Source organism: Vidua chalybeata, chromosome 11, assembly GCF_026979565.1.
Source record: "Vidua chalybeata isolate OUT-0048 chromosome 11, bVidCha1 merged haplotype, whole genome shotgun sequence".
NCBI classification, from domain to species: Eukaryota; Metazoa; Chordata; class Aves; order Passeriformes; family Viduidae; genus Vidua; species Vidua chalybeata.
The window spans coordinates 16,707,506-16,731,753 of NC_071540.1; the positions used below are offsets into that span (position 1 = coordinate 16,707,506).

At 40.4% G+C, this 24,248-nt stretch overlaps 2 protein-coding genes across 2 annotated transcripts in view; both read left to right on the forward strand.

Moving 5' to 3' along the window:
- The first annotated feature begins 2,582 nt into the window (after positions 1 to 2,582).
- On the forward strand, positions 2,583 to 18,334 carry BCO1 (beta-carotene oxygenase 1). The gene is made up of 11 exons (XM_053953214.1): positions 2,583 to 2,722; positions 5,430 to 5,558; positions 6,863 to 6,992; positions 8,240 to 8,387; positions 9,257 to 9,404; positions 10,359 to 10,579; positions 11,463 to 11,720; positions 12,828 to 12,930; positions 13,527 to 13,621; positions 15,287 to 15,398; positions 15,575 to 18,334. The coding sequence occupies exons 1-11, from the start codon at positions 2,659 to 2,661 to the stop codon at positions 15,745 to 15,747; spliced, it is 1,581 nt and encodes a 526-aa protein (XP_053809189.1). The 5' UTR covers positions 2,583 to 2,658; the 3' UTR covers positions 15,748 to 18,334.
- Positions 18,335 to 21,093: 2,759 nt separating this feature from the next.
- The window catches only part of GAN (gigaxonin), a 28,440-nt gene continuing 25,285 nt past the window's right edge, over positions 21,094 to 24,248 (forward strand). Inside the window, exon 1 of the mRNA XM_053953253.1 lies at positions 21,094 to 21,289. Within this exon, the coding sequence (XP_053809228.1) occupies positions 21,123 to 21,289 (167 nt within the window). The 5' untranslated portion in view covers positions 21,094 to 21,122. The remainder of the gene's footprint in view (positions 21,290 to 24,248) is intronic.

Sequence of the window (24,248 nt, forward strand, 5' to 3'; positions counted from 1 at the left end):
CTAAGTGAACCAAAAGTACAAAGGTAGGCACACGTCAATGTCATTATTGTTGTACTAGAAATGCAGTTAACAAGCTCTGCTGCCTTGGAAGGCTGTGTTTAGATTAACCACACCCAAAATGCAACCTCCAGCCTCCAAAAATGTCTTCATGGCCCTTTTAAAGGCTGGGAGAGAAGCTCAGGACATGCAGAGACTGGAGGAAAGTGAAAGTGAGAAAGGGCCCAAGAGGAAACAGCTTGTGGCCTTCAGCATAGTTGTTTAGCACAGAGAGAAATACAGTGAAACAAATCTGCATGTGGTGGGGAGCTGGTGACTTGTCATGAGGGGTGAATACAGAGAGGAGACTCTGGAGAGAAATGGGAATTTTGGTTGGGGGAAGGTTTATATTTGAAGGGTTTTGCAACGAGAAGGAACATTGTGAAATAATAAAATTAGAAAAATCACCTAATCCACATCCTCTGCTGTTTATAATTACACATTATAATTGCAAATCAATGCTTTGATATTTTGCCATTTCACTGTAAAAAGAGGGGAAATCACACAGTTGGCAAAAAAATTAATCTCCACATACTGTACTAAACTGCTTATTTGTCATTAGTGTGATGAAAACAGCAAAAAAATTTTTGCTGGTAAATGAAGTATTTTTTACTGACAAGCAGGAAAAACTATTTCCATAAAGCTTGTTTATTTAAGTTGTACAACATACGAGACAAAACTTTCAGTCACAGACACTTAAAATTAGCTACCAAGCACATTTAGGTTGATTTCAGAAGCTGTTGGATATCTGCAGCTCCTTGTTCTTCCATTCAGACAACTTTTAACAAGGCTTCCAATTATTTCATCATGGCTGACCCTTAACCTACATGAACACTTGGTGTGGAGGAGGCAGAAGAGGTTTGAATTAATCTTTTTATTGCTTACTTGCTCCATGGAAATCTTAATATCACTACAGATTAGACATCTCACAGGTCAGATAATTAAAACTACAGCAGTAAGAGTGCAGACATAAATGGATGAGGATGCACTGAAACAAACATATTACAGCAAAACTGAACATTGTGGAGAGAGAAGAAGTCCCCATGGCTTAGCAAGAGTAGAGTTGGGCAGCTTTGGTTTTTTGCCAGATCCTTTTTAGTCCCTAACATTGCTGAAAAACCCCTTACTTGGCTTTGTGTATAAAGTAAATCAACATCTCAATGCACACACACACTCTCACACACGTCCAAGTACCCACATGCATATGTATGGTGGATATGCATGTCTATGTGTTTGTATCTCCATATATTTGTGGATTTTGATCCCCTTCATCTCCTACAGCCTTGTGGCTCAATTCTGCTCTTTAGTATTAGTATTGGTATTACTAATTCAAAAAAAGACCTTATATTTTCTCTTCTAATCTGGGTTTTTATTTTGTTATCATCTGCTTCTGTCAGTGCTTTCCAAAAAGAGACCAAGGCACGCTGTCCTGATGATCTCCCGGAGTGAAGATCAGCCATCAAACAGACAGGAGGTTTGGAGAAGAGGAACAATGTATAATAAATGTGTCAGAAAAGTCTATAGCAAAAACTGTGTTTTGAATAAAATAATTGTTATAGTTCTAAGAGATCAGTCAGTCTTAAGAAGTGATGTTAAACATTTTGAGAACAATGGTGATTCAGCTGAAAAAAATCGGATTTTAGGGTAACCCATATGAAATTGCATAATATATAATTGTGCAACGATTTTCTTTATCCTTCATGGTCAATGGAGCCTAAGATTTACTCTGCAATCACATGCTTTATATTGAAATAATTCTCCTTCCAGAGGATTTTAAAATTAACAACATTGAACTCAGTTAAGTACCTTATCTAGAAACAAAAGCATGAAGTTAAAAAACTGCCTTAGTTTTATGGAATCCTGCCATACTTTCATAGGTGGATTTGGGTCACATATGGGAGAATATGGTAGAGTGATAAGATATTTAGTTCAAAGATGTGCCATTCAATTGACTCTGGAACAGCTTGCACATAAAGAAATACACCACATGACTATTCTGTGGTGATAATTTGCTAATTTACAGAACAGCCCAGTTTAAAATCAAAGAATGAAAAGAAAAGGATGATCCCTTGCTCTGAAGTCATTCCCAAATGCCAAATCCAAAACAGTGAGCAGAGACTTCTTTTCTTTTCCTCTCCATACCAGACAATGGGACAAGCATCCCTTGTCATTCCCAAAATGCCAAATCCAAAACAGTGAGCAGAGATTTCTTTTCCTCTCCCTACCAGACAATGGGACAAGCATCCCTAGCAGTGTTTAACAGTTACCTGGAAAGATGCAGGTGATGTTTCAGCCACTCCAGCTGTCCCCTGGGTGTGCCTGCCTCCCTCTGCCGGGTTCCTAAGGAGCAAACAGCAGAGTCAACGCATTTACTTCCCCTTCGAGCTAGCGAAAGAGTTAATTTTAATACGAATGCGCACGAATTAGAGTGTATGTTCTAGGGATTAAAGATCAGCTATTATAAATAGTCAATCTATAAGCCATCGGCCACCAGCTCGCGCTGCACTTTGACCTTATCTTTATATGTAACAGGAAAGAGCCGCTCTCAGCCCAGACTGGGGGGGACAACGGCGCCTGCAGGAGCGGCCGGGCGGAGCGCGGGCGCGGGGGATTTCATCGGAGATGGATACGCTATTTGGCAGGAATAAGGAAGAGCACCCAGAGCCCATAAAAGCTGAGGTGCAGGGTAAGTGAAAGAAAATCTCTTGTAAAACCAGCCGCTATTTTGGTGTTTTCCGATCCGTAAAAACTGCGACTCTTCTTCACCCGAAAGGGAAACTGAGAGAGAGGTGCAAGGGAATTTTGTTTAAAGGACTGATCTCAGATAATATTTGTGACCCTACTGCGGGATTTTTCTCATTCCATGAGCATTTCTGTGTACTTTTCGAAAGTCTGTTTGAACAGGACTCACTGAAGCTGGTGCTGAGGGAGAGCCCGGGATCTCGGACGCCCCCTCCCCCATGGCTCTGCTCCCACTTTCGCTTTCTCCTCTGTAACCCTTCCCTGCCCTCCGCTCTCCCGGGGCTCCTGGGGACGGGCTCTAAAATCGGGGCTCTTCACTGGTGGCACTCCTAAGTGGCAAAGTAGCAGGACAGGATGCCACAGGGTAGCGTTAAAAAGAAGATAACCCAGGAGAAACTGCGGACTATCCTTCGGTGACGCAGTTTAAAGTGGCTCTCTAGGCTTGGGATGACACTCGACCAACCCGTTGTTTTTCCCGATTTCTTTTACTTTACAGAAGACTTTTTTTCCCTACAGCTACAGGAGAGGTTTGTTACTGGGAGCCCCTTCTTAGTAAATCTTGGCTCTGTTGTTTGTGATATGTAGTCCAAGAAATGGTAGGAATCTGCCATTCCCAAGTACAAAACTTAAAATTTGCGGGGCTTTGTTGCTGTTCAGTTTCGTGGCTGAATTGGAAAAGATTTTGTGTCAAGTCAGACAAAGTGCTTTGTTTTAGTGCCTTTGAATTATTTCATGCTTTTATGGGTTTATGCCTTTCAATTTCTTTTTCCAAGATAACAACTTATTATAAAACATTTGAAGTTATTTGCAAACAAACAACTTATCAGATCTGATCTGTATTATGCAATAGTTTATTTGAACGAAGGCTGCATATTTCAGAAGGTAAAGTTATAATGCAAGACATTCCTTCTTTGCTAAAGAAAAGAGAACCACGACCCCTTCAAATATTTTGGTAGTCCTGAGCTCTGCCAGTATTTTGGCTCCTTGTTACTCAATCTGTACACTGCTTCTGACATCAGCTGCAATTTAACCCATGTATGATTTTCTGATTTTCGGAGATTCTATTGTTACCATAGTTAATAAATGTCCAAATATTTGGGGATTTCACTGTGTCACTATTGTGTCCTCATCCATTACAGAAAAGAATAAAGTCCACATTTTTAAAGCTGTATAAGCACTTTTGGATGTTGATTTGGTACCCAGTGTGATTTCCAGGAATGCTTAATTCCATCTAAGATGAATTATCTGAAAACCTCACTAGTTGACCCTTTGCTCCTTTTTCCTCCTGAAATTATATGGAATTGCACCAGAAATTTCAGAAGCTGAATTAAGGCCACAGTGCTTTAAAAAGATCATTTTCCCTTTCTTACCTTTCCCAGCAAAACTATCATATATAAAAATATACAATAGTTATTGCCTTGGAATTTCTTGTGTTAGAAAGGGAAGTAAGGTTTGGTTTTCCAGGCTCTTCTAGAAAATAACAACAACAACAACAATAATGATGATGATGAAAGTTCTTCCATTGTGTCAATTTTTTATGTACCTCATGTTTTCCAGAACTGTAACCCTAATAGAGTTATGCTCTAATGATTCTGCCCCATCTCTGGAATTATTGCTCAGGGCCAGGATGGATGGCATTTTGAGCAACCTGGTCTAGCAGACCTGCCCAAAGCAGGGGTTGGAACGAGTTAATTTTTAAGGTGCATAGGAGGACATTTCTAGCTTTTGTAAAGGGGTTTTCACAAGAAAGTGTGTCATCATAATCAGTGTGGAATCACAAACTAAATGATAAGGAGAAATATAAGTTCTGAAGAGCTTTTTACGCAAAGGCAATACCCAGTGCAGGAATTGTGTGGAGAAGAAGTATGTGAACCTAAATGTTCCCTCAAGAGTCATATGCACAAAGAAGCAAGTCAAGCTTTTTATTTAATATCTGATATGCCTTTTTTAATCTCTTTAAACCTATTGACATTCTTTAATTGTTATTGTTCTGTTATTTAAGTGGTAGGTGATGCATTTCTCGCAGGGATTTGATGAGAAGCAATTATGATTCAAGTCTCAACAGCACTTATACATTTCCAGTACTATGCTTTACTTTATCCTATACTTTATTTGTGTACAAAACACTACATTATGACTAGTGTCACAAAAGCACTTCCCAAATGACACTATATTATGCTGTGTAATCTAATTAATGAAATTTTAGTGGAATTAATTTAGCCTGAAGTCTAAGCTGATGTGCTGAAAGCCAATGCAAATCATATAACCAATAAAATATGTTTATTTCTGATAAGCTCGAGCTTTTTCTGGCACGAGTAGAAGGGTTTAAATATATCACTGTAAAATATGAATGCAGCAAGGAAAGGTCCAATTTTATTTACTTCCTGATACTTAACAAATTACATTCCAGCAATCTCATTTTATTTTAGTAATCTCCGATAGCAATAGTCATGCAGAATGTCACTAGTGCCACATTTTTGAATAGGGGAAATATTAGTTAACCCAAACTCCAATATAATTATATGGTACTGCAAATCTCAACACACCTACAGTCTGTCTGACTACATGAAGCCTCTACCTTTAGGAAAACTATCCTGCAACATTCTCCTTGCCTAAATGAATGGGCACTAGTAACTCCTTTCTGTTTATAGGGCAGCTGCCCACATGGTTGCAAGGGATGCTGCTCCGAAATGGCCCAGGGATGCACACCATAGGGGACACCAAGTACAACCACTGGTTTGATGGCCTGGCTCTGCTGCACAGCTTTACGTTTAAAAATGGTAAGTTGTTGCACATTGGATTGAAAGGAACTCAACAACCCACATTTTGGTGCCTTACGTTGCTAATTCTGTTCCTGGTTGGGTTGGGGTCTTGTGGGTTTTGTCTGCAGAGTGCTGTGTGAGGGGGAACTGCTATGGGGGAAGTCTCTCCACACACTCCCTGACACCTCACCCTTCACAGCAGCAGCTGGAATGTCTCTGCAGGGCTGTTTGCAGGGAGATGTTACTTGTCCTTCCTTCTGCAGTGCTGAAGTTCAGTGCTGTTGTCACCCCAGCACAGCACAAACCCAGTCCTGAGCAGGTCACTGCAGGGCAGCCTTCACCTTCCACCCGGGCCAAGAAAACCTCTGTTGTTTCCCATGGATCAGTACAAGGGCTGTGGTGCCTAGAGGCTCTTCTGCTGTGGATGAACAGCCCAGTTTCAGGGAGGACCAGCACTCCCCTTTTGGGATTTGGTTGCAGCTCTAACAGCTGCCAGGAGAGAAACTGGGCCACTGTGTCACTGCACATGTCAAACCTCAGTGTATTTGACACCCTACAGTCCCTCCTCTTGCTTGTCATCCTTATGGAGGAAGAACAGGCAGCTATCTACCCTAAACAATTCAATTTTTTTTTTCAGTTAAAACATTTTTCACCTATTCAGCTGTTACACAGTGTGAGACAGGATGGTTTACACCTGGATTCTTGTGGCAAAAAATATGTATCTATTAAAAAAAAAGGGATTTACTCCTGTTATCCTCTAATCCTAGTATTTACTTTTTAGTTCCCATTTCTATGATTGGAAGCATTTAATGCCATTGCAGGATCTCTAGCCTGTCCAGCTCTACATCCATAACAAAATAACTTATAAAGAAATAATCAGTGTTCTTTAAATTGCCAGTATATCTTACTTACCTAAAGCAAACAGAGCTCAGTTAGTTCAAGTATTCATTAAAGTGTTGATTCCATCAAGCAATCTGTTACTCCCATGACTAAAGTTTGCCAATACAAGAGATTTTTCACCACCCGTAAATGGATTGTATAATTAATCATTTTTGCACACATAGTTTTATTTTCTGGAACAGTTTATCCAAACCCCTCCTTTCCCCTCAAAAGTTCTCCAGTATTAGTAGTGGGAGTCAGGAAATCTTGACAAATTGTTACCAATCTCAGCAGCCATAAAGCCTTTAAAACAGGCAGTTGGGGATATTGTTGGTTTCATTCCAAACTATTGTTAGCTGCTTGAGAAACTCTGGCTCTACCTGTGCTAATTTTTTGAAGGACTAAGTATAAAATGTGATTGAGACCTGTTTGTTCTTCCTCAGGTGAAGTTTACTACAGAAGTAAATATCTCCGAAGTGACACGTACAACTGTAACATAGAAGCAAACAGAATCATGGTGTCTGAGTTTGGGACTATGGTTTATCCAGATCCATGCAAAAACATATTTGCCAAGTAAGCAATGTTTTTCCCAAGAAGATTCTTCTATCTACTTCTCTCTTCAGCACAGATGTCTTTCTGTTTACCTTTGACACATATGTACAAATACAGCAGTTGATTTGTAAATTTACAATTGCTAAATATTGAAAAGGCCAAGAGATATGAACTGCCTATGGGTTAGTCTAAGGCAAGTATCTTAAATTCATTTTATCACCAATATTTGCTGCTTTATTCAGTAACACAAGTAGATTATATAGAAAACAAACCCTTTCTTTCTCCAGTTAGTGAAATATTTTGATACTCTGTAAGGGAAGAAGCAGCAAGAAAGGAAAACATTTAGAGATGGGGAAGGTATTAATACAAAGTCTATTCAACAAAAAAAAAAAAAAAAAAAAGAGAAGCATCAATAGCTACAAAAAATTAGAAAAACTTTTTGATTAAATGTGGTTTAACAGAAAGGTGAGGTGTAGGCCATCATGTTATCCTTGGTCTTGTAAAATTGGCTGTAGGGATTCATAAATAAGTGCAGATAGGTCACCCTTCTCTCCTTCTTGCCACTGAACTTCTTCTGGTGACCTTGAACCTGATATTTGGTAAGGACACATACACAGACAGTTATTGCAAAAGAGCTGATATGTTGTAAATTGCTCCCCTGAGATGAGATTTTTTTTTCCCTCTTCCAATAGCAATAGAGTAACTCTGGCATTTTAAGTTCAAAAGGGTTACAGCAACTTTGTCTTGGCTTCTAGTGACTGTGATGAAATCATACGCTGATAAAGGAAACTGTCAAGCCTATGTGATGTTACATCTTTGAAATCATAATTGTGATGTGGAATAACACTGGTAACAAAAATATTCCATTGGGCAGTCTATGAATTCATCTGTTTGATGAGGCTGAAAAACCTACCAGCTTTTAGGTAGGAACTGCTAGGCCAAATTTTCCCAAGACAGGCAGAGGAGAGTGGATAATTAAGCCGTCCTGCTAAACCAGTGCACGTCCTAGAGCTGACAGTGGGAATGGGCCTGGATGCTCATTTGTGTGTCAAAAACAGTTACTTGCATGTCCTTACCCCTCACCCACGCCAAGGGCATTGGAGAAGTCCATCTCCTCTGCTTTCCCACCCTTTGCAGGGAGCTGCCAGGAGTGGGCACAGCAGGGAGAGGCAGCCCCAGGTTGGTGGCACTGCAGGGTCACTTGTGCTGCACGTGGGGAAAAGGCAGCTCTGCCTTCTGTGGCTCTAATGAAATTTCCCTCTGGACAGGGCATTCTCCTATTTGTCTCACACCATTCCTGAGTTCACAGACAACTGTCTGATCAACATTATGAAAGCTGGGGATGATTTTTATGCTACTGGTGAGACTAACTTCATCAGGAAAATTAATCCACAGACTCTGGAGACGTTGGAGAAGGTACAAACCACCATCTGTCATTCTGGTTCTTTGTCTGCTGATAAATAAATTTCAGGCTGACTCATAAGGATGCTTTAACATGTTCAGGACACAAAATACTCTTCTTCTACTGTTGCCTTACCTTTGAAATTGTGGTAAAGTGAAATAGTGAAGACACCAGAAGATAAAAGATGTCTTTTAAGAAAGAACTCCTGAGTTAAAATTTAAGTCTTTAGTTTGGGAAAAGCTGGGCTTTGAGCAATTTCACTTGTACATAATCTAGGAAGGTTGCAGGAATAATAGCACAGTTACATGATTATTTTGGGTGATTGCCATTATTATGTATCTGTAGTTATAAAATTATTTACGTAATTAAAAAATCAGTAGGTCAGTTATATGACTACTATTCAAAGACCTTATATAAGATTTTAATTAATTAAAATTATCAATTATCAATTATTAAAATGAGAACTTGAGATATTGAAATATATACAATGAACTTTTTTTTCTAGCCCACAGTACAGTTTGAGTCCAATTTCCAAACTTTAGGTAAAATAGAAATCTTTTAGCTCCAGCGGATTGCCAGACAGCTCTGTTAAATAAAGTGCTTTCAGGGTGAAATGGGCATTTGCAGAATAACTTGCTTAGCTAATCCTCCCTGATGTTATGTGGCTTCAAGGGAGAGGTGGCTCTAATTCAGATTCTGTAACTTGATTTAGCCTTGAATAAGGAGATCATTTGAATAACTACACAAGTATTGTCGTTTAATTATTTAAATTTCAAAGCCATTTGTAAAAGGGGCTAAAAATCTGCTGGTTTTGTGGTGTTAGCTGAGACCAATTTTCATTCTCTTACGCATCTCTCAAATCTCTTATTGCAACATTTTCTAGGTTGACTACAACAAATATGTATCTGTAAATTTGGCAACTTCTCACCCACACTATGACAGTGCTGGAAATGTTCTCAACATGGGCACTTCAATAGTTGATAAAGGGAGAACAAAATACCTTCTATTTAAGATTCCTTCCTCTGTACCAGGTAAGATATATGTGTAATTGGTATTTTCTAGAAACTTGTTAGCAATTTCTTTTCTTCAAAGGGTAAGGGTGGTGATACAGCTGTTCTAGTAAGCAATGGTGTTCATTTTCTTAATTTCAACTTATTGTGAACTTTATATTAACTGCTTAGCCTGTCTGGGCATGTGCTGTTACAAAGGCTCTTCTTGAGTACTGTGTAAACAGGGTGTTTCAGTAGGAAGAACCTTACTTTTAGATGAAGATTCTAAACCAATTTTCTCTACAGGGCAGTGCACATAATTTGAAGTTGTAAATTTTTATTTCTTTGTAAATGAAATTTCTCTTCAAATGATGATACTATGATTATAGTGGAAGCATGATACCAAATAAAACCTAATATAGAGTTAATTCCTGTCTAACCTGGCCAATACTGGCCCTTGCTGAAATGCTGTGCATTGTTCACAGAGCAAATCCCTTGTTCTTTTTCCTTCAAGACCTTTTTTAGGTGTGTGTTGTTGAAAATCAGCTGCTATTGTGTTGCCTGTCCCTTCTTGAACAATCGAGGCCTTTCACAGCTGAAAGACCAGTTTGCAATTTCTAGCTGGGGCTCAAGTTTGGGAACATCTCCTTAGAAGTTAAAAAACACAGGGGCATTTGAACCCCTTTTTAAAGCTGCTGATTTAATTAAACATATTTCTCCTCCATGCTGGAGTTTCTGAAGACAGTAATCAGTGGAATCAAATCCCAGGACAAGGGGACCGTGCCTGAATGGATCCAGCAGTGTGACTTCACTGTATTGCTTCCTGCATGCAAAGTTCTATGTTAATTTTACAGGAGTAAACAAACACTTTCTTAACAGGAAAATGCAAATAAAACTGAGAGGAACCAGTTCTTCCCTGCCTGGGAGAAATCCAAGCACAAGTTTAGAATGGAATTCATTAGAAATAGAATTTTAATTTTTATCATTAATCTTCAGAACAAGGAAAGAAGAAATCTTGTTTCAAGCAGCTGGAAGTGGTTTGCTCCATCCCTTCTCGCACTCTGCTCCACCCCAGCTACTACCACAGCTTTGGAATCACAGAGAACTACATTATCTTCATAGAGCAGCCCTTCAGACTGGATATTCTCAAAATGGCAACTGCTTACATCCGAGGTGTCACCTGGGCTTCCTGCCTTGCCTTTAATAAGGATGATAAGGTACTTTTCCTGCTTCTGAGCAATGGAATCAGGCAGGCCAGTGACCTCTTCCACGCTGTTCTGTTTTTCATCTGGTTCATTCATTTCAGTAGTCACTCTTTTTTTTTTTTTTTTCCCCCAAACCTTGACTTTCACGTTGCACATTTTTTTTAGAAGCTGTATGTTTTGGAATACTATCTCCCATATCCAGAAATTTCTCAAATAAATATCTGAGGCTGAACCTCTTGAGAGAGAGAATAATTTGGCATTCCTAGAAATACCAGGAATGTGTGCTAGCAGAGAAATTCCAATTTGCACTAGCGTCTGAGACAGATCCAGTTGCTCCTGGTCCAAACAAAATTCTGTCTGTGGTGGGTGAGATCTGCTCCAGGTGCTTTGCATGTGCTGGAGAGCCCCACTGGTGGAAAAGCCTGCACTGAACAAAAGAAGAATTTTTCACTGGAAGAGTCTTTCAGTGGAAACTGAGGGAAAAATTGTTTTCCGAGGATCTTATTTCCACATGCTCTGGGCATCAAAACATGAGACTTGCTGAGGTGCAAGGCACCACCACCACAGAAACTCTCAACCAAGGCAGATTTATTTAACTTAAAAAGAGAGCAGGGGATTTTCCAGGTTTTTCTGGAAAACGTCAATCCTCAGCCTAGCCTAAATAGTAATTTGCAACAGTAAAATGAGCTTAAAGCTTTTCCACACTCATTTGGAGTGTGAAACATTTTCTTCAGGTTGGAACCCCTTGTCCGCTAGCAGCAAACCCTGAGTTCTTAATATCCGTCAGTACAAATACACAGTGATTAGAATGTTGGTGGTTACCATTAGAAAACAGTTTTCTAAATAACTATTTGCTGATTCTGAATGGTTTTAAATAATGTTTTCTCTCTTTCAGACTTGGTTTCACTTTATAGACAGGAAGACTAAAAAAGAAGTGTCCACCAAGTTTTACACTGATGCTTTGGTGTTTTTTCACCATATAAATGCTTATGAAGAGGATGGCCACATTATTTTTGATATTATTGCCTATACAGACAATAGCTTATATGACATGTTTTATTTAAAAAACCTGAGTAAAGACTTTGAAAAGAATGTCAAACTTACCTCCATACCAACCTGCAGAAGATTTGTGGTTCCTCTGCAGTGTGACAAGGTAGAAAGAAATTTACTTTTTAACCTGTTTTTTGATTGGTAATTTAAAATACATCAGTGTGAATAATGGGTGTATTATTAGTTGCCAGCCCTTATGTGTAAATTTCCCAAAGAGTGCAGGAGGTTTGGGTTTTGTACGTCCTGTGGGAAATGGCAGTGGGCAGCTGGACGTGGTTGTGTGGATTGCATCCTGGTTCTGACACCATCCACTCTGGAGAACAGGGCTGTGAATAACATGTCATTTTCTTCCCAATGAGATTATTTCTTAAATGCCATCAAACAGAAGCAGATAGACCCACTTGGCTGTTTACTGCAATGGCAGGCATGAGATTTTGCACAATCTGTTTCTTACACTTCACTGGAAACCCACATACAATACGTGCATGCTCCCAACTGGTGCAATGGTTCAATTAAAACTAGAAGATGTCATTTAAGTGTGATATATAGAGGAAGAGAAAAGATTTTATCTTTTAGTTTAATTTAAAGCATCACTTTACATCATTGTTTGCAGGGAAGATTTTATACTGCCCGGCAACTTGGGCAAGTTTCTGCCTGATGCCTTTGGAATGGATATTACTTTTTCTTTCTACATCCTAGAACATTGCTGCTCTGTTCTTTTCTCAGAAACAGCTCTGCAGCAATGACAAAGGATGTATTGGATCACACCAGCTGTTCTGCAATCTTAAGAATTCAGCAGTAGGACATTATAGAGTATATCACGCCTATTTTTGCACTTGATTTTTAGCAGGTGCAGAAACCTAACGTTGGTGACTTTCGGTGAAAAACTGGCACCATGTTCCTTGAAACTCATCTTCATTTGTTAAATTCTCAAATTTATGGTACTTCTGTACCACAGCCATGTGTATCTAAACATTTCTAAGGACTCAGTGGGATTAAAAATAATTATTCTATGTTATATTAAAATACTCTGAGTGCAACAAGATTTCTAATGAAAACCTCAGAATCTAAAATGCCATAAGAAGGATCTTTTCAAAGCTTATTTATTTAATCTGCAAATTGTAAATATTAATATCAAACCTGATGAAAAATCTAACTTAGAAGCACAGTTTTAGAGATCCATGACATTTCCAGCATTTTTCTCTTTCAGGATGCTGTAGTGGATTCTAATTTAGTCACACTTCCCTCTACTGCAACTGCTGTAAAGCAGAAAGATGGAAGCATCTATTGCCAACCTGAAATACTATGTGAAGGTGAGATAGATCCTTTAAATATCTGATGCTACACCAGTTTTGTATTAATACTGGATTCCAAGTCTGATATTAATATGGCTTGCAAATCTACTTGTTAAAAGTGTAATTTTAGTTAAATAAGTCTGTTATGAGTAGTACTTCAAGTTTAGCTGCATTTTATAAAGATTGCCTTCGAAAGAGTATTTTTAACCTCTTATCAGGGCATAATAGCAGGATTATGTAAATACAAAATTACCTAAGGTGAAAGTAATTTCTTAGAATGGTAGCCTCCAATTCTATCCCAGTTGTTCACGTCATGTATTTATAAAAAAAGAAAAAAAACCCAAACCAGAAAAACACTCATAAATTCCAGTCTAATGAATCCCTAAGCATAAAAAATTGTTGCCTTTTGAACTAACAGCCCTGGCTTACTTGTGTTAGTACCCATCTTCAGATTCTTAGAAATTCAGACATTCCAAGTCTATACAACACTTTTATTAAGTAATTCCAAGGTTTTTTACAGGGCAAAATTTCCTGAAGATTGGTCTGTCTATATAGATGTACATTTGAGGTTTTCTCTTGTCTTGTTCCTAAGTCTTGAACTTTATTTTACACAGGGATAGAACTGCCTCGCATCAACTATGACTACAATAGCAAAAAATACAAGTATGTCTTTGCAACACGAGTCCAGTGGAGTCCAGTTCCTACAAAGGTATAATTAATATTTATAAAGTCAATGTTTTCCCATTGCTGGGCCATTCACATGCAAAGAAACATGAAATGCCTAAATTCACATAAGAATAAATTAATGCTGCACCATTTCCCTCATAAAGTATTCATAATCTCAGGCTTCTTACTCCAGCTTTATGTTCCATGAAAGTCTCTTGAATAGCTACTGAGACCCTCACTTTTCTGCTAAATTGGACTGAACCTTCTGTGATGTGCCAGGAACTACAAAGGAGAGAGTAGGAAAAAGAAGTATTATTTACATGTATATATTTAATATTTTTTTCCCTTTAGGAAGCCTAGCAGAAAAATAAGATATTGCAATACTACCTAATAAATTTTAAATATTAAAACAATATCTAATTCTGGGGAAGCTTTATATCTTGCTGGCTAGTTCTCTATTAGAGGTAGCAAATGCTTTGTTTATATGTGCATGATGCGAGAAGACAGTCTGGAGTACAAATAGATTAATAGGGAAAGTATTTAATTAAGATTTAAAGATTAAATAAAATTAAGGTAAATTAAAGATTTAAATGTATGAGTATTATATGGACAAACTCACTCTTTACAATTCTTGCTCTGTGACTACAAGGCAGCACAAATTGCAGTCACTGTTGGTTCTTGCATATAATTACCACAACTGATTACAAAATAAAACTGGATTTCTGCATGATGCAGGAAAATTTATTGCAACACATCTGACAATAACTCAAACAAATTTGCACGTTCATTATTTACAGTGTAGATAATCTCTGCTTGACTCAAATATAATAAAAAATAATGGTAGGAGGATCTTTTTTCACATCAGTTGCAATTTAATGAATGCAAGCACAACAACCTAATCCTTAGGTAAAGTCTGTCAGTGAAAGTGCTGTCATCTTGGCTAGAAGAAAGAATTCTTTCTAATTCTTCCTCCAGTAATTTGAATAGTTTCACTTCTGTGTAAACGTATTTTTTGGCTAAAGATCAAAATGGAAAAGAATATAACTACATCTCTATGGGTAGAGAAAAGGCCTTAATGGAATTGAACTGAAAATGCCAGGCATCCCCTCTGGCCATTGGTTTGGCCACTCAGTGGGATGAAAATCCACACTCTGTTCCTTCAGTGAACACCAGTGTCTGCCTCACTGGTTTGATCTTTACACCTCACTAGGAACAGCCTTTCTTCTGACATATGTACCCTACTGCACAATAGAAGGCCTTGAGGAATATGGAAGTAGCAATAAAAGGAGAATAACTCACAGGATTAGAAAATGGCAAGTTTAAATCCCGTTTCCTGCTTTACTACAGAATCTCAGTGGTTTGGAACAAGTCACTTAAATATTCTGTGTCTTGGACTCTCTGCAGTGAGGGGCATTACTTACAGTGAAGGATCTCTTGTGGCCTGTTAGCATTTGTGAACTATTAAACACCTGTAAATGAAAGGTGCAATTGTAATCTAATGAAATGAAATTAAAAGAACATTGTGTGATTATGCTGCCATAAAATGTGACTCCAAAATGTAATATTTTCCTGTTTTTTTTTCTTGTGATGATACCTGCCTTAAGTCTTAGCATTGGTCCCCCCTGTCAGCAGTCTGTTCATGTTGTACCTTTGAAAAAGCCACTGTCAGGGTCACTGACATTTTTCTTTTCTTGTTACAACCATGTAGATTGCAAAATTTAATACCCAGACAAAGGAAATGCTCCAGTGGAGAGAGGATGACTGCTGGCCATCCGAGCCCGTTTTTGTTCCCAGACCTGGTGCAAAAGAAGAGGACGATGGTAAAATAATGACAACGTTCTGAAAGCTGGGGTTACACGAGTTTTGTATTAAATCTTACAAGTTTCAATATTCTTAGTCAAGAAAGTTGGGTTGATGCTTCCACTTTGAGATGGGGTTATCTTTTCTGCTTAGTGAAACTTTTCTATGTTTCTAATTCTTCATTTGTATGTCACAGGTGTTGTTCTGACCTGTGTTGTGAAGACTGATCCAAAGGATCCACCCTTCCTACTTGTCTTGGATGCTAAAACTTTCACAGAGCTGGGTCGAGCCATAGTAAATGTGGAAATGCATATGGACCTGCATGGAATATTTATACCACAGCAAGACATGAAAACTGAGACTGAGTAAAATCTATCTGTTGTATTGCACAGACTGACATAACCTTCTACTGAATTTGGGGTGATATCCTTCAGGAACAGCCTCTCTTATGATAAGAAATGACTAATTATAACCTCCTCAACATCTACATATAATCTCTTAAAAGAGACAGAAATTACTTTATTACAAATCATTGTGTGCACAACTATGTCACCAGAGGTCACAAGGAAAAACAATGCACCACAGCTATGGTCACGATGAAGAGACTAATTTATTTCCTCTGACTCTAATAATTCATAGTTCTCAAAAGGTGCCAGTGGATTGGAGGGTGAATGTGCCACCTCTCCAATGACACTGGACAAACAACCAGTACATCAAATTTCTCCACCTCTGTGAAGGAATGCAAAACAACAGGTTATTTACAGAAAGTTGTGTGAGAAAGTTTCCTACAAGAATGTAAACTCAGAAGACTTTAGAAAATCTTAAAAATTCAGGGTGACACAACTGGTATATCACTATTCCAAAAGAAGAATTATCAATATGAGGTGCTAATGTTGAATACAGCTTGTGGGGCAAGGGATCAGAGAGAAAGGTAACAGGAAATGCTTTGTTTGAGTAGAACAAAGCTTTCTGAGTACTGTAAATGTACTGAGTACGGTATTCATAGCATGACACAGGGCATGAGTCACACATGTCTGCAGGTCATGTAACTTCCATGGGCTCTTGCAAGACTGCAGCTGACAATGAAAGTTGTCTCCAGCCAGAAAACCTCATGTTAAACTGGTGATACCATTGGTATCATGGTGATACCATGATACCAATAATTCATGGTGATATATTCTCTTGGTGCTTGATTTCTTAAACTCTGCCATAACCAAAGTATTATGCTGAGGTGCTACATTTTTCTTATCCAGAACCTAATCCTCCCCCCAGCTTTTCTAATAATTTCATGGTGTATTTTTCACTTTTATGTCGACAAAACCAAGTAACTTTATTGAAATAGAGTACATGGTTATGTGTAGCATTCAATTGTACTTTAGTGACATTCAATCTTAAGCAGTTTGTATTTAAATCAGTTTTCCTTGGGCAGAATATCTGCCATTGCATTTCATGTAATTAGATGATTACATTGTATTAAAGATAAGAAGAAGAACTGTAGTATTTGCTATTGCCACTAGTCTCTGTTAAGAGCAGTATATATGTGAACGAGGGCAGTGTATTTCTAGCAGAACTCAGACACACATGTGCAACAAACAGTTTAGGGAAAGAGTGAAAGATCTAATTTAGGCCTCATCTGAACCCCACAGTAGCTGAAACTAGAATCTGTTATTGCCATTACTAAGCATTTGCTTTATGTCTGCTTAGGAGTATCCATGTTCTCACATGTGTTTATCCTTGCCTGTACCAGATGCTTCCTAATAAAATTGCACAACCCTCACTCACAGCCACAATTAAAATGAACATTTCAACATAAAGTTCAAGTGCCAAGCACAGTGTGATGGGTTATGTTACAGAAATGGCATTTTTTGCCTGACTGTATTCCTGATCTTGACTTTTCTTTAAGTGCGAGCTTTTTTTGCTTTGAATTTTATTTTCTCATTGTAGATATCTTTGCTGTTGGAGGCATCTTTACTGATGGAGATAACCAGGTGCACATCCATCCATTTCAGGTGTTCATCTGGTCTGTCTGTATCACCACACAGCTCAGATGCCTCTGACTTTGACACACACATCCCCTCAGTGCCTGTGCTGCTCATAGTGTTTCATAGGAAGGAAACAGAATGAAATTGTTGTCATTTACTACCTCCCTACCACATGAGAATCTGTGCTTGGTGACCTGTTTGGGATTACCTAAGGTGTTTGTGGCAGAGCAGGAACTGAACCAACATCATCCATAGTTCCTGTCTGCTCTGTAACAACCAGACCTCTGTTCCTCTTCTGAAGTCTTTGCACTTTGTTAGGCTAAAGATATACAGGCTATTTTTAATACCAAAAAAAACCCCCAACACTGTGGTCATATCTAGTTAAAATATGCAGGTTTGGGCATTCAAATGCTTACACGTTCCATAAAATGGAAATAAACACTCCAGTAAGGTGTGTCTGCAGAAATAGTCACTTTTAGTGTTTTCAAGGCAAAATTACCATTAGTATTTAATAGAAATTTATCTTCTAAAGAAGAAATTTAATTCAATTTTTGTAAATAATATGGAACCAGTACTGGAAGAGAAGACTGACTTGTGATATTGGCAAAAGACATCAGCTCTGGCATTGTTTCTTTTCATATGAAAAAGTTTGGATTTAACAAAGGTCCACAAATACATTTCTAGAATTACAAGGTGGCAATGCATCAAAAGTCTAACCATTGTTACAGATTTTCTTCTAAGTGTTTGTCTCTAGAATTTCTTCTGTAGTACTCACAGGGTTGTTTTGGGATAATCATAGGTTTGGATAGGAGTTAGTTCACTTATGAGGGGACAATTTTTACCCGTAGAGATGACAGGATAGGGGATACACTCATCATAAAAACAACCTGTAGTCTCAGAAAGCAAATGTGTTATTTACATTCGTGTAGAAATAATGCAGAAAATAAATGATAGAATGGGTGTGATTTTTTAAATGAGATGTGCCCTATTCCCTTGGTCAGTACTTTGCAGGATTTAATTAAGTTTGTAGTTAACCTGAGGAGAAAAACAGTGATGTAAATCTGCATTTGCTAATCCCAGTATCCTCCTGCAGCAGAGACAACAGGAATAAAACCATACAGCTAATCACAAATTTGTTCAAGGATGTTTTTAGTGGTTGCAATACCAATCTGATGAAACATTTACCCTGAATATGGTAACACACTATCATTTCCAGGCTGACAGAAGCAAGGGGAAATGCTGATATGCTTTGCCAAGTGGCTGCAAGGCTCATAGGGTTTTTTTGATGTGGTAACATGGCACGTGGTAATGAGTGTCATTTGGTTTGCTTCTGACACCCTTCGCTGTGAATGAAATCTCAAGGGCCAGAAAGGTTTGATTCTTCTTTTGTGCCAATTTAAGTCATAAATTAGCCCAACAAAATTCATGGAATTATTAGAATAATGGTTTAACACAAATCTAGATGGAGTGACTGCAAATAAAAAATAGTAAAGATAAGTATCTCCATTAAAAGAAAATACATAGTTGAGTGAGAGAATAAGGCCACGGGTATGCATACATATAATTAATTACCTCAGAGAAGCTACAGATGGACCTTGATAGAGTGGTTTGGTGTGTTGTTGTTTTGGTTTGTTGGGGTTTTTTGTTAATTCTTTCATTAAATGGAACAAATAACAAGGTATAACAATGAATTTGTTCTCTGGAACTGGATATTATCTGTTACACCTTGTCCCATTGCCCCACATAGGCAGCAGGAGGAAGCAGAAACAGTGTTTATGAGGACGCGTTAAAAACCAGAAAGGCAACAATGTTTTCCTCTGTACCAATCTGTGCAGGTGGCAGGAGAACACACCAGTGCCTTTCTTTTCAAATAACCAGGCCACTCAATGACAGCTTTCGCAATAATTTAAACCACTGCTCCCTTGGGTCTGCAATTACCTGAGTATTAATGACAAGCAAAATACATCTTTCCCCTGCAGCCAAGGAGCAGTGTGCTCTCTGCCTTCATTACCCTCAAAGAGAGCTGAGAATGTGTCCTCTGGATCCTCAACCCAAACCTGACATCCTGCATAATTACACCCAGGCAACAAAAAAGTGGCCTTCTAATATTTGTAAATGGGTATGTACGACAGCAAGTGTTGCAGAGCTGCTGGAGTTTTATGCACATTGCTGTGGGTTTAGGCCTTCTGTCCTACACCCTCTGCTCCTAAAACTCTTGTTCAGAGCTGCACAACAAAGCTGCAGCACGGTGCTCCTCCCTGTGACCCCCCTCCAGTCAGGGAGCACTCCAGCAAGGGTTCTAAAGCCTGGCTCCAGCAAGGCTGAGCACACTCTTCACCTGGGCCCTGGGTGCAGGACTGCTGGGTGATGTGTGATGATGTCCCAGCTGCAGTCTCCATCGGCACAACAAACCAGCATTGTGTCCAGCTTGGAAAGAACAAGGCATTAATTTCCTACGGGGTCGTTTCCAGGTACCCCGCTTCATTTTCCGAGTGGTAAAATTATTTGGAGACACCATCAAAATGAATGAATGATAGAATTTTGTTACATTTCACTGAAAGTGAAGTAATAGAAGTAACAAAAGCACGTGACCCACCACAGCTTTACTAGATCAGACCCTCTGAAAATGTTATTTTCCCAGTGAAGGGATGGGCAGCATGACATCCATTTGGGAGATCCCAGTGCTGCTGTGCCTGTCAGCACAGGGAGCATAGTGAGCTGCTGTGCTCACTACACACCAGCTGGGTGTCTGTTTTAGAGCAGATCACAGTTTGTGAAACACTTTCACTCAGTGCAAATAGTTTCACTACTTTAATGTTGGATGCTGTTAAGGAAGCAGATGGAATCAAGTAATCTCTTAATGTGCAATTAAGCATGATAATAAACGGCCTAAAATTTACCATGTGAACTGTTCTAAAGATCTTTTTTGCTGGAAAAGGCCACATTTCCAGTGGGCAGCTGTGGAAAGGGACACTGCCACAATGAGTCTTGCTGTATTTAATTCTCATTGTCTTACTTTTCCTTGTGTCTACACCTGTAACATTCCCCTCCAGCTCATATAAGGGAACAAATAAATAAATAAAAGGCCAGTTTTACAGGATCACAGAATCAATTAGTTTGGAAAAGACCTCTGGGATCATCGAGTCCAACCTATGACCAAACATCACCGTGTCACCCAGACCATGGGAGTGCCACTTCCAGTCTTTTCCTTAGACATCTCCACGGACGGTGATTTTATCACCTCTCTGGGCAGTCCGTTCCGATGTCTGATCGCCCTTTCCGGGAAGAAATTTCGCCTAATGTCCAGCCTAAACCTCCCCTGGTGCAGCTTAGGGCTATTTCCCGTAGTCCTGTCACTCGTTGCCTGGGCAAGACTCTGACCCCCCCGCGGCTCCATCCTCCTGTCAGGGAGGTGTGGAGAGCCAGAAGGTCCCCCCTGAACCTCTTTTCTCCACGCTGAGCCCCCACCTCCCAGCTCCCTCCTGGCGCTCCAGCCCCTTCCCCAGCTCCCTTCCCTTCTCTGGACCTCCTTCAGTGACATTCCAAAGCCGTGAGGAGACAAAGCCGAGATTTCCGCGGGCCGTCCCCGCCCCGCCCGCGGAGGGGCCGCGGTGCCCGAGGGCCGCCGGGCCGGGCCGCCCCCGCGGGGCGGCGCGGGGAGATGATGCCGGGAGATGATGTCAGCGGCGGGCGGGCGCTCAGCCATGGTGTGAGGGCAGGGACTGAGCCGGCCCGGCCCGGCTCGGCGGCGGCAGCAGCACCATGTCGGGCCCGAGCGCCGTGTCGGACCCGCAGCACCCGGCGCGGCTGCTGCGGGCGCTCAGCTCGTTCCGGGAGGAGACGCGGTTCTGCGACGCGCACCTGGTGCTGGAGGGCGAGGAGATCCCGGTGCAGAAGAACATCCTGGCGGCCGCCAGCCCCTACATCAGGTACGGCCGGGCCCGCAGCCCCCGGGCGGCCGCTCGGAGGGGCCGCGCTGCGGGGAGCGGGGCCGGGGTTATGTAAGGAGCGGGATCCGCCGCCTGTGAGGACGAAGGAGCCGGGGAAGGCCGGCGGGGGGGTCTGCGGACTCCGGCTGCGCCTCGGCCCGGAGTTGGCCCGAGCGCTCAGGGCGGGTGTTGGAGTCTCCCTCTCCAGAGACATTCAAACCCCAGCTGGACGCGTTCCCGTGTCACCTGCTCCAGGTAGGAGCTCCTGTCCTGTTCCTGCCTTGCCAGAGGAGCTGGACTGGGTGATCTCCAGAGCTCCCTTCCACCACCAGCTATTCTGTGGTTCTGTGGGAGCAGCTGCTGGGCCACCTCCTTCCCTCCTTCCCTGCCTCCGGCCGGTGCCGCCGGGCCCTTCCGCAGGAGCCGTCGTGTTCTCGGCATCACTGCGCTGCTTTTCCAGCTCTGAGAGGCTGTGTCACCCACCAGGGGAAAAAATCCCCCCAACAACTTCATTGCTGCCAGGCGCCCGGTGTGAACAAGTAAGCCCTGAAGAGTGAACAGTGAGGATGATGAGGGAGGTGTCCGGCCGAGGGGCAGCATCCCAGGGACATTGTGAGGTGCTGGGCTCTGCGTGTCCCTCGGCCGCACCGAGTCAGCACTTCAGCATCATTTTTTTCCTCCTTTAATGCCTTCTGGCAAGACAGGGCTCCAGGTGGTGATCATGAGGTCTGAAGTACATTAGCTTCTAAATTAAAAAATAAAAATACAGGTTTGTCTCCCCATCGCTTGTGCCCCCACAACATCTAAGAACATCACTTGGAAATTGCCAGAGTGACAAAGCCTGGCCGTGCCAGGATCGCTGGCAGCTCTTGGCAGGGGTGTCACCAGCATGTGCAGTCAGAACTGTGCCACTGACAGCCAGTGCTGGGGAGGACGAGCTGCATTAGCACAGTCATGGTTTCTGAGGTGCCTGGCAAGCAGCTGTGCAGGGAAACCCAGGTCGTGGAAAGTCCTGCTGACACCAGGCTGAGCCCCAGCACACTCAGTGCTGACAAGTCCAGTGACAGCAAGTGAAAAGAATATACCCTCCACGAGATGTTATGGTACATGTCTGCATGTCAGAGCGGGTAAACAAAACATACAAGTGGTTAATTTCAAAGGGTTTTTAAGTCCACTCATTTGCAAGGAATAAAGGCATTTGTTTTGTCCTCATATGTAAAGTAGGAGCAGACTTTCAGTACCATTTAAGCACAGGATTATCATGACTCTTTAGCAGACTTTTTTTACTGTTTGGACATTTCTTCCAGCTGCTGCTTCCTGTGAACTTGTCATAAAATTTGCATTTTTTTGGTAGGTGAGGATGGGAATTCTTTATGCTACAATTTGAAAAAATGCAATCTTGTGCAGTGTCATAGCATCTGCTTTTAGGCAATACATTATTTTGGGTGGCCATTGTAGTGCAACTTTAACACTTTCAAGTACAAAAATAAACTAATAATAAATAGAATATGAGGCTGGTGAATAACTTTTAAATAGCAGTGATCATGCACAGACTTAAGTAAACAGTTCTCTGCACCAAGCTAGCAGAACTGAGATATAAAATGAAATAAAATGCTCATAGAAGGAAGATCATCAAGAATTTGCAAAAAGGTCATGGTGGAGCCTATGTACTACTAATAATTTTTTGTCACTGCTTGTCTTGAGAAGCAGGTTTGGAAGACAGTGGTGAAGGAAATCAAAGATGTGAAATAGAAATGAGCCATTGATTCATACTCTTCAAAATGCCTGAATGCTTTTTAGGTCATTGGGCATCATATTTTAGATGACCATATGCCTGACACTAGGTTTCAGAAGAGTTGCTGTAGGTGGAAAGAGGTCATGTCCTAGGAAAAACTGCTGTTCTACTGCTACAGCAGGATGAGTTTACAGAAAATGTCTATTTTTTTACTGTGAAAGAAATGGTTAACTAAAAGATACTGTAGATTATCCTATGGAGAAGTGCCTTTTCACAGAATTTCATCTTTAAGTTTTGCATTTTGTTAATCTTTAAAAAATGTATTGGGAAACATGGGTTAATTGTGTGTGAGGAATAAGAGCTCCAGACACAACTACATTAGCAACTAAACTGGTAGTCATTAGAGTTGTGGTTTTTTTAAACTCAGAATTGTTCAGGTTCAAATCTCATGAAGGAACTCATTAACTATGTGTGAAAGTAGGTTACTTGCATTAATATATAAATATGATTAAATGTGAGGTTTTTTTGGTTTTTTTTTAAGCTTACTCATGTCTTCTCCTCAGGTTTTCAAGATGTAAAGAATTAAAAATACCTAGTTCTCGTATGGCATATTAGGAAACACATTTGTATTACCTACCTTTGCAGAGCCTAATTTTTACTTGCTGCCTGTCTCTCTTCTTTTTATCACTCCAGGATCTCTCTCTTAGTCCAGCTGGTCTTCACATTGGGTAGAATTGGTCAGGTAGGTTGCCAATGTTGAAGCATTCTATTTCCAGCCAAGGAAACACAGTGGCTTTTTTTTGAAGTTGAAATTAATCTCCACCTTGTACCTAGTCTGTGCAAATCAGTTTAGGCCTCTATATAAACAGCTATTGCAGGAGACACAAGAATTTCCTGTCCCTGTATTTTAAGGGTAGCTGATTCCAAAGCTCTGGTACCACAGGCTGTTACAGTCTCCAAATGCCAATTGATTCAGATTGCTCTCATTTGAAAAATTCCAATATAAAGCTCAGAAAAATCCATTAAGTAATTTCAGAAGGAAAACATGGAATAAAAATAAGCATTTATGTGAAACTTGAAGTGAAGCAGTGGAAGTATGAGTTGATGTGGTGTTTTCAGTGTCTGGCTGTCTCATTATGTGCTGTGGCTGTGGGCAAGTTGGTGGGCGAGTTCAGAAACTGTAGGGTTTGCATGAATGCCTAGTTTAGGGTGTGAGTAGGAAAA

What these genes read in the sequence shown, in the direction of transcription:
- BCO1 (XM_053953214.1), top strand. Translation starts at nt 2,659, where the DNA reads ATGGATACGCTATTTGGCAGGAATAAGGAAGAGCACCCAGAGCCCATA. An exon ending in TGCAAAAACATATTTGCCAA is followed by an intron (nt 6,993 to 8,239) that starts GTAAGCAATGTT and finishes CCCTCTGGACAG; the next exon opens with GGCATTCTCCTATTTGTCTC. An exon ending in CCTTTAATAAGGATGATAAG is followed by an intron (nt 10,580 to 11,462) that starts GTACTTTTCCTG and finishes TCTCTCTTTCAG; the next exon opens with ACTTGGTTTCACTTTATAGA.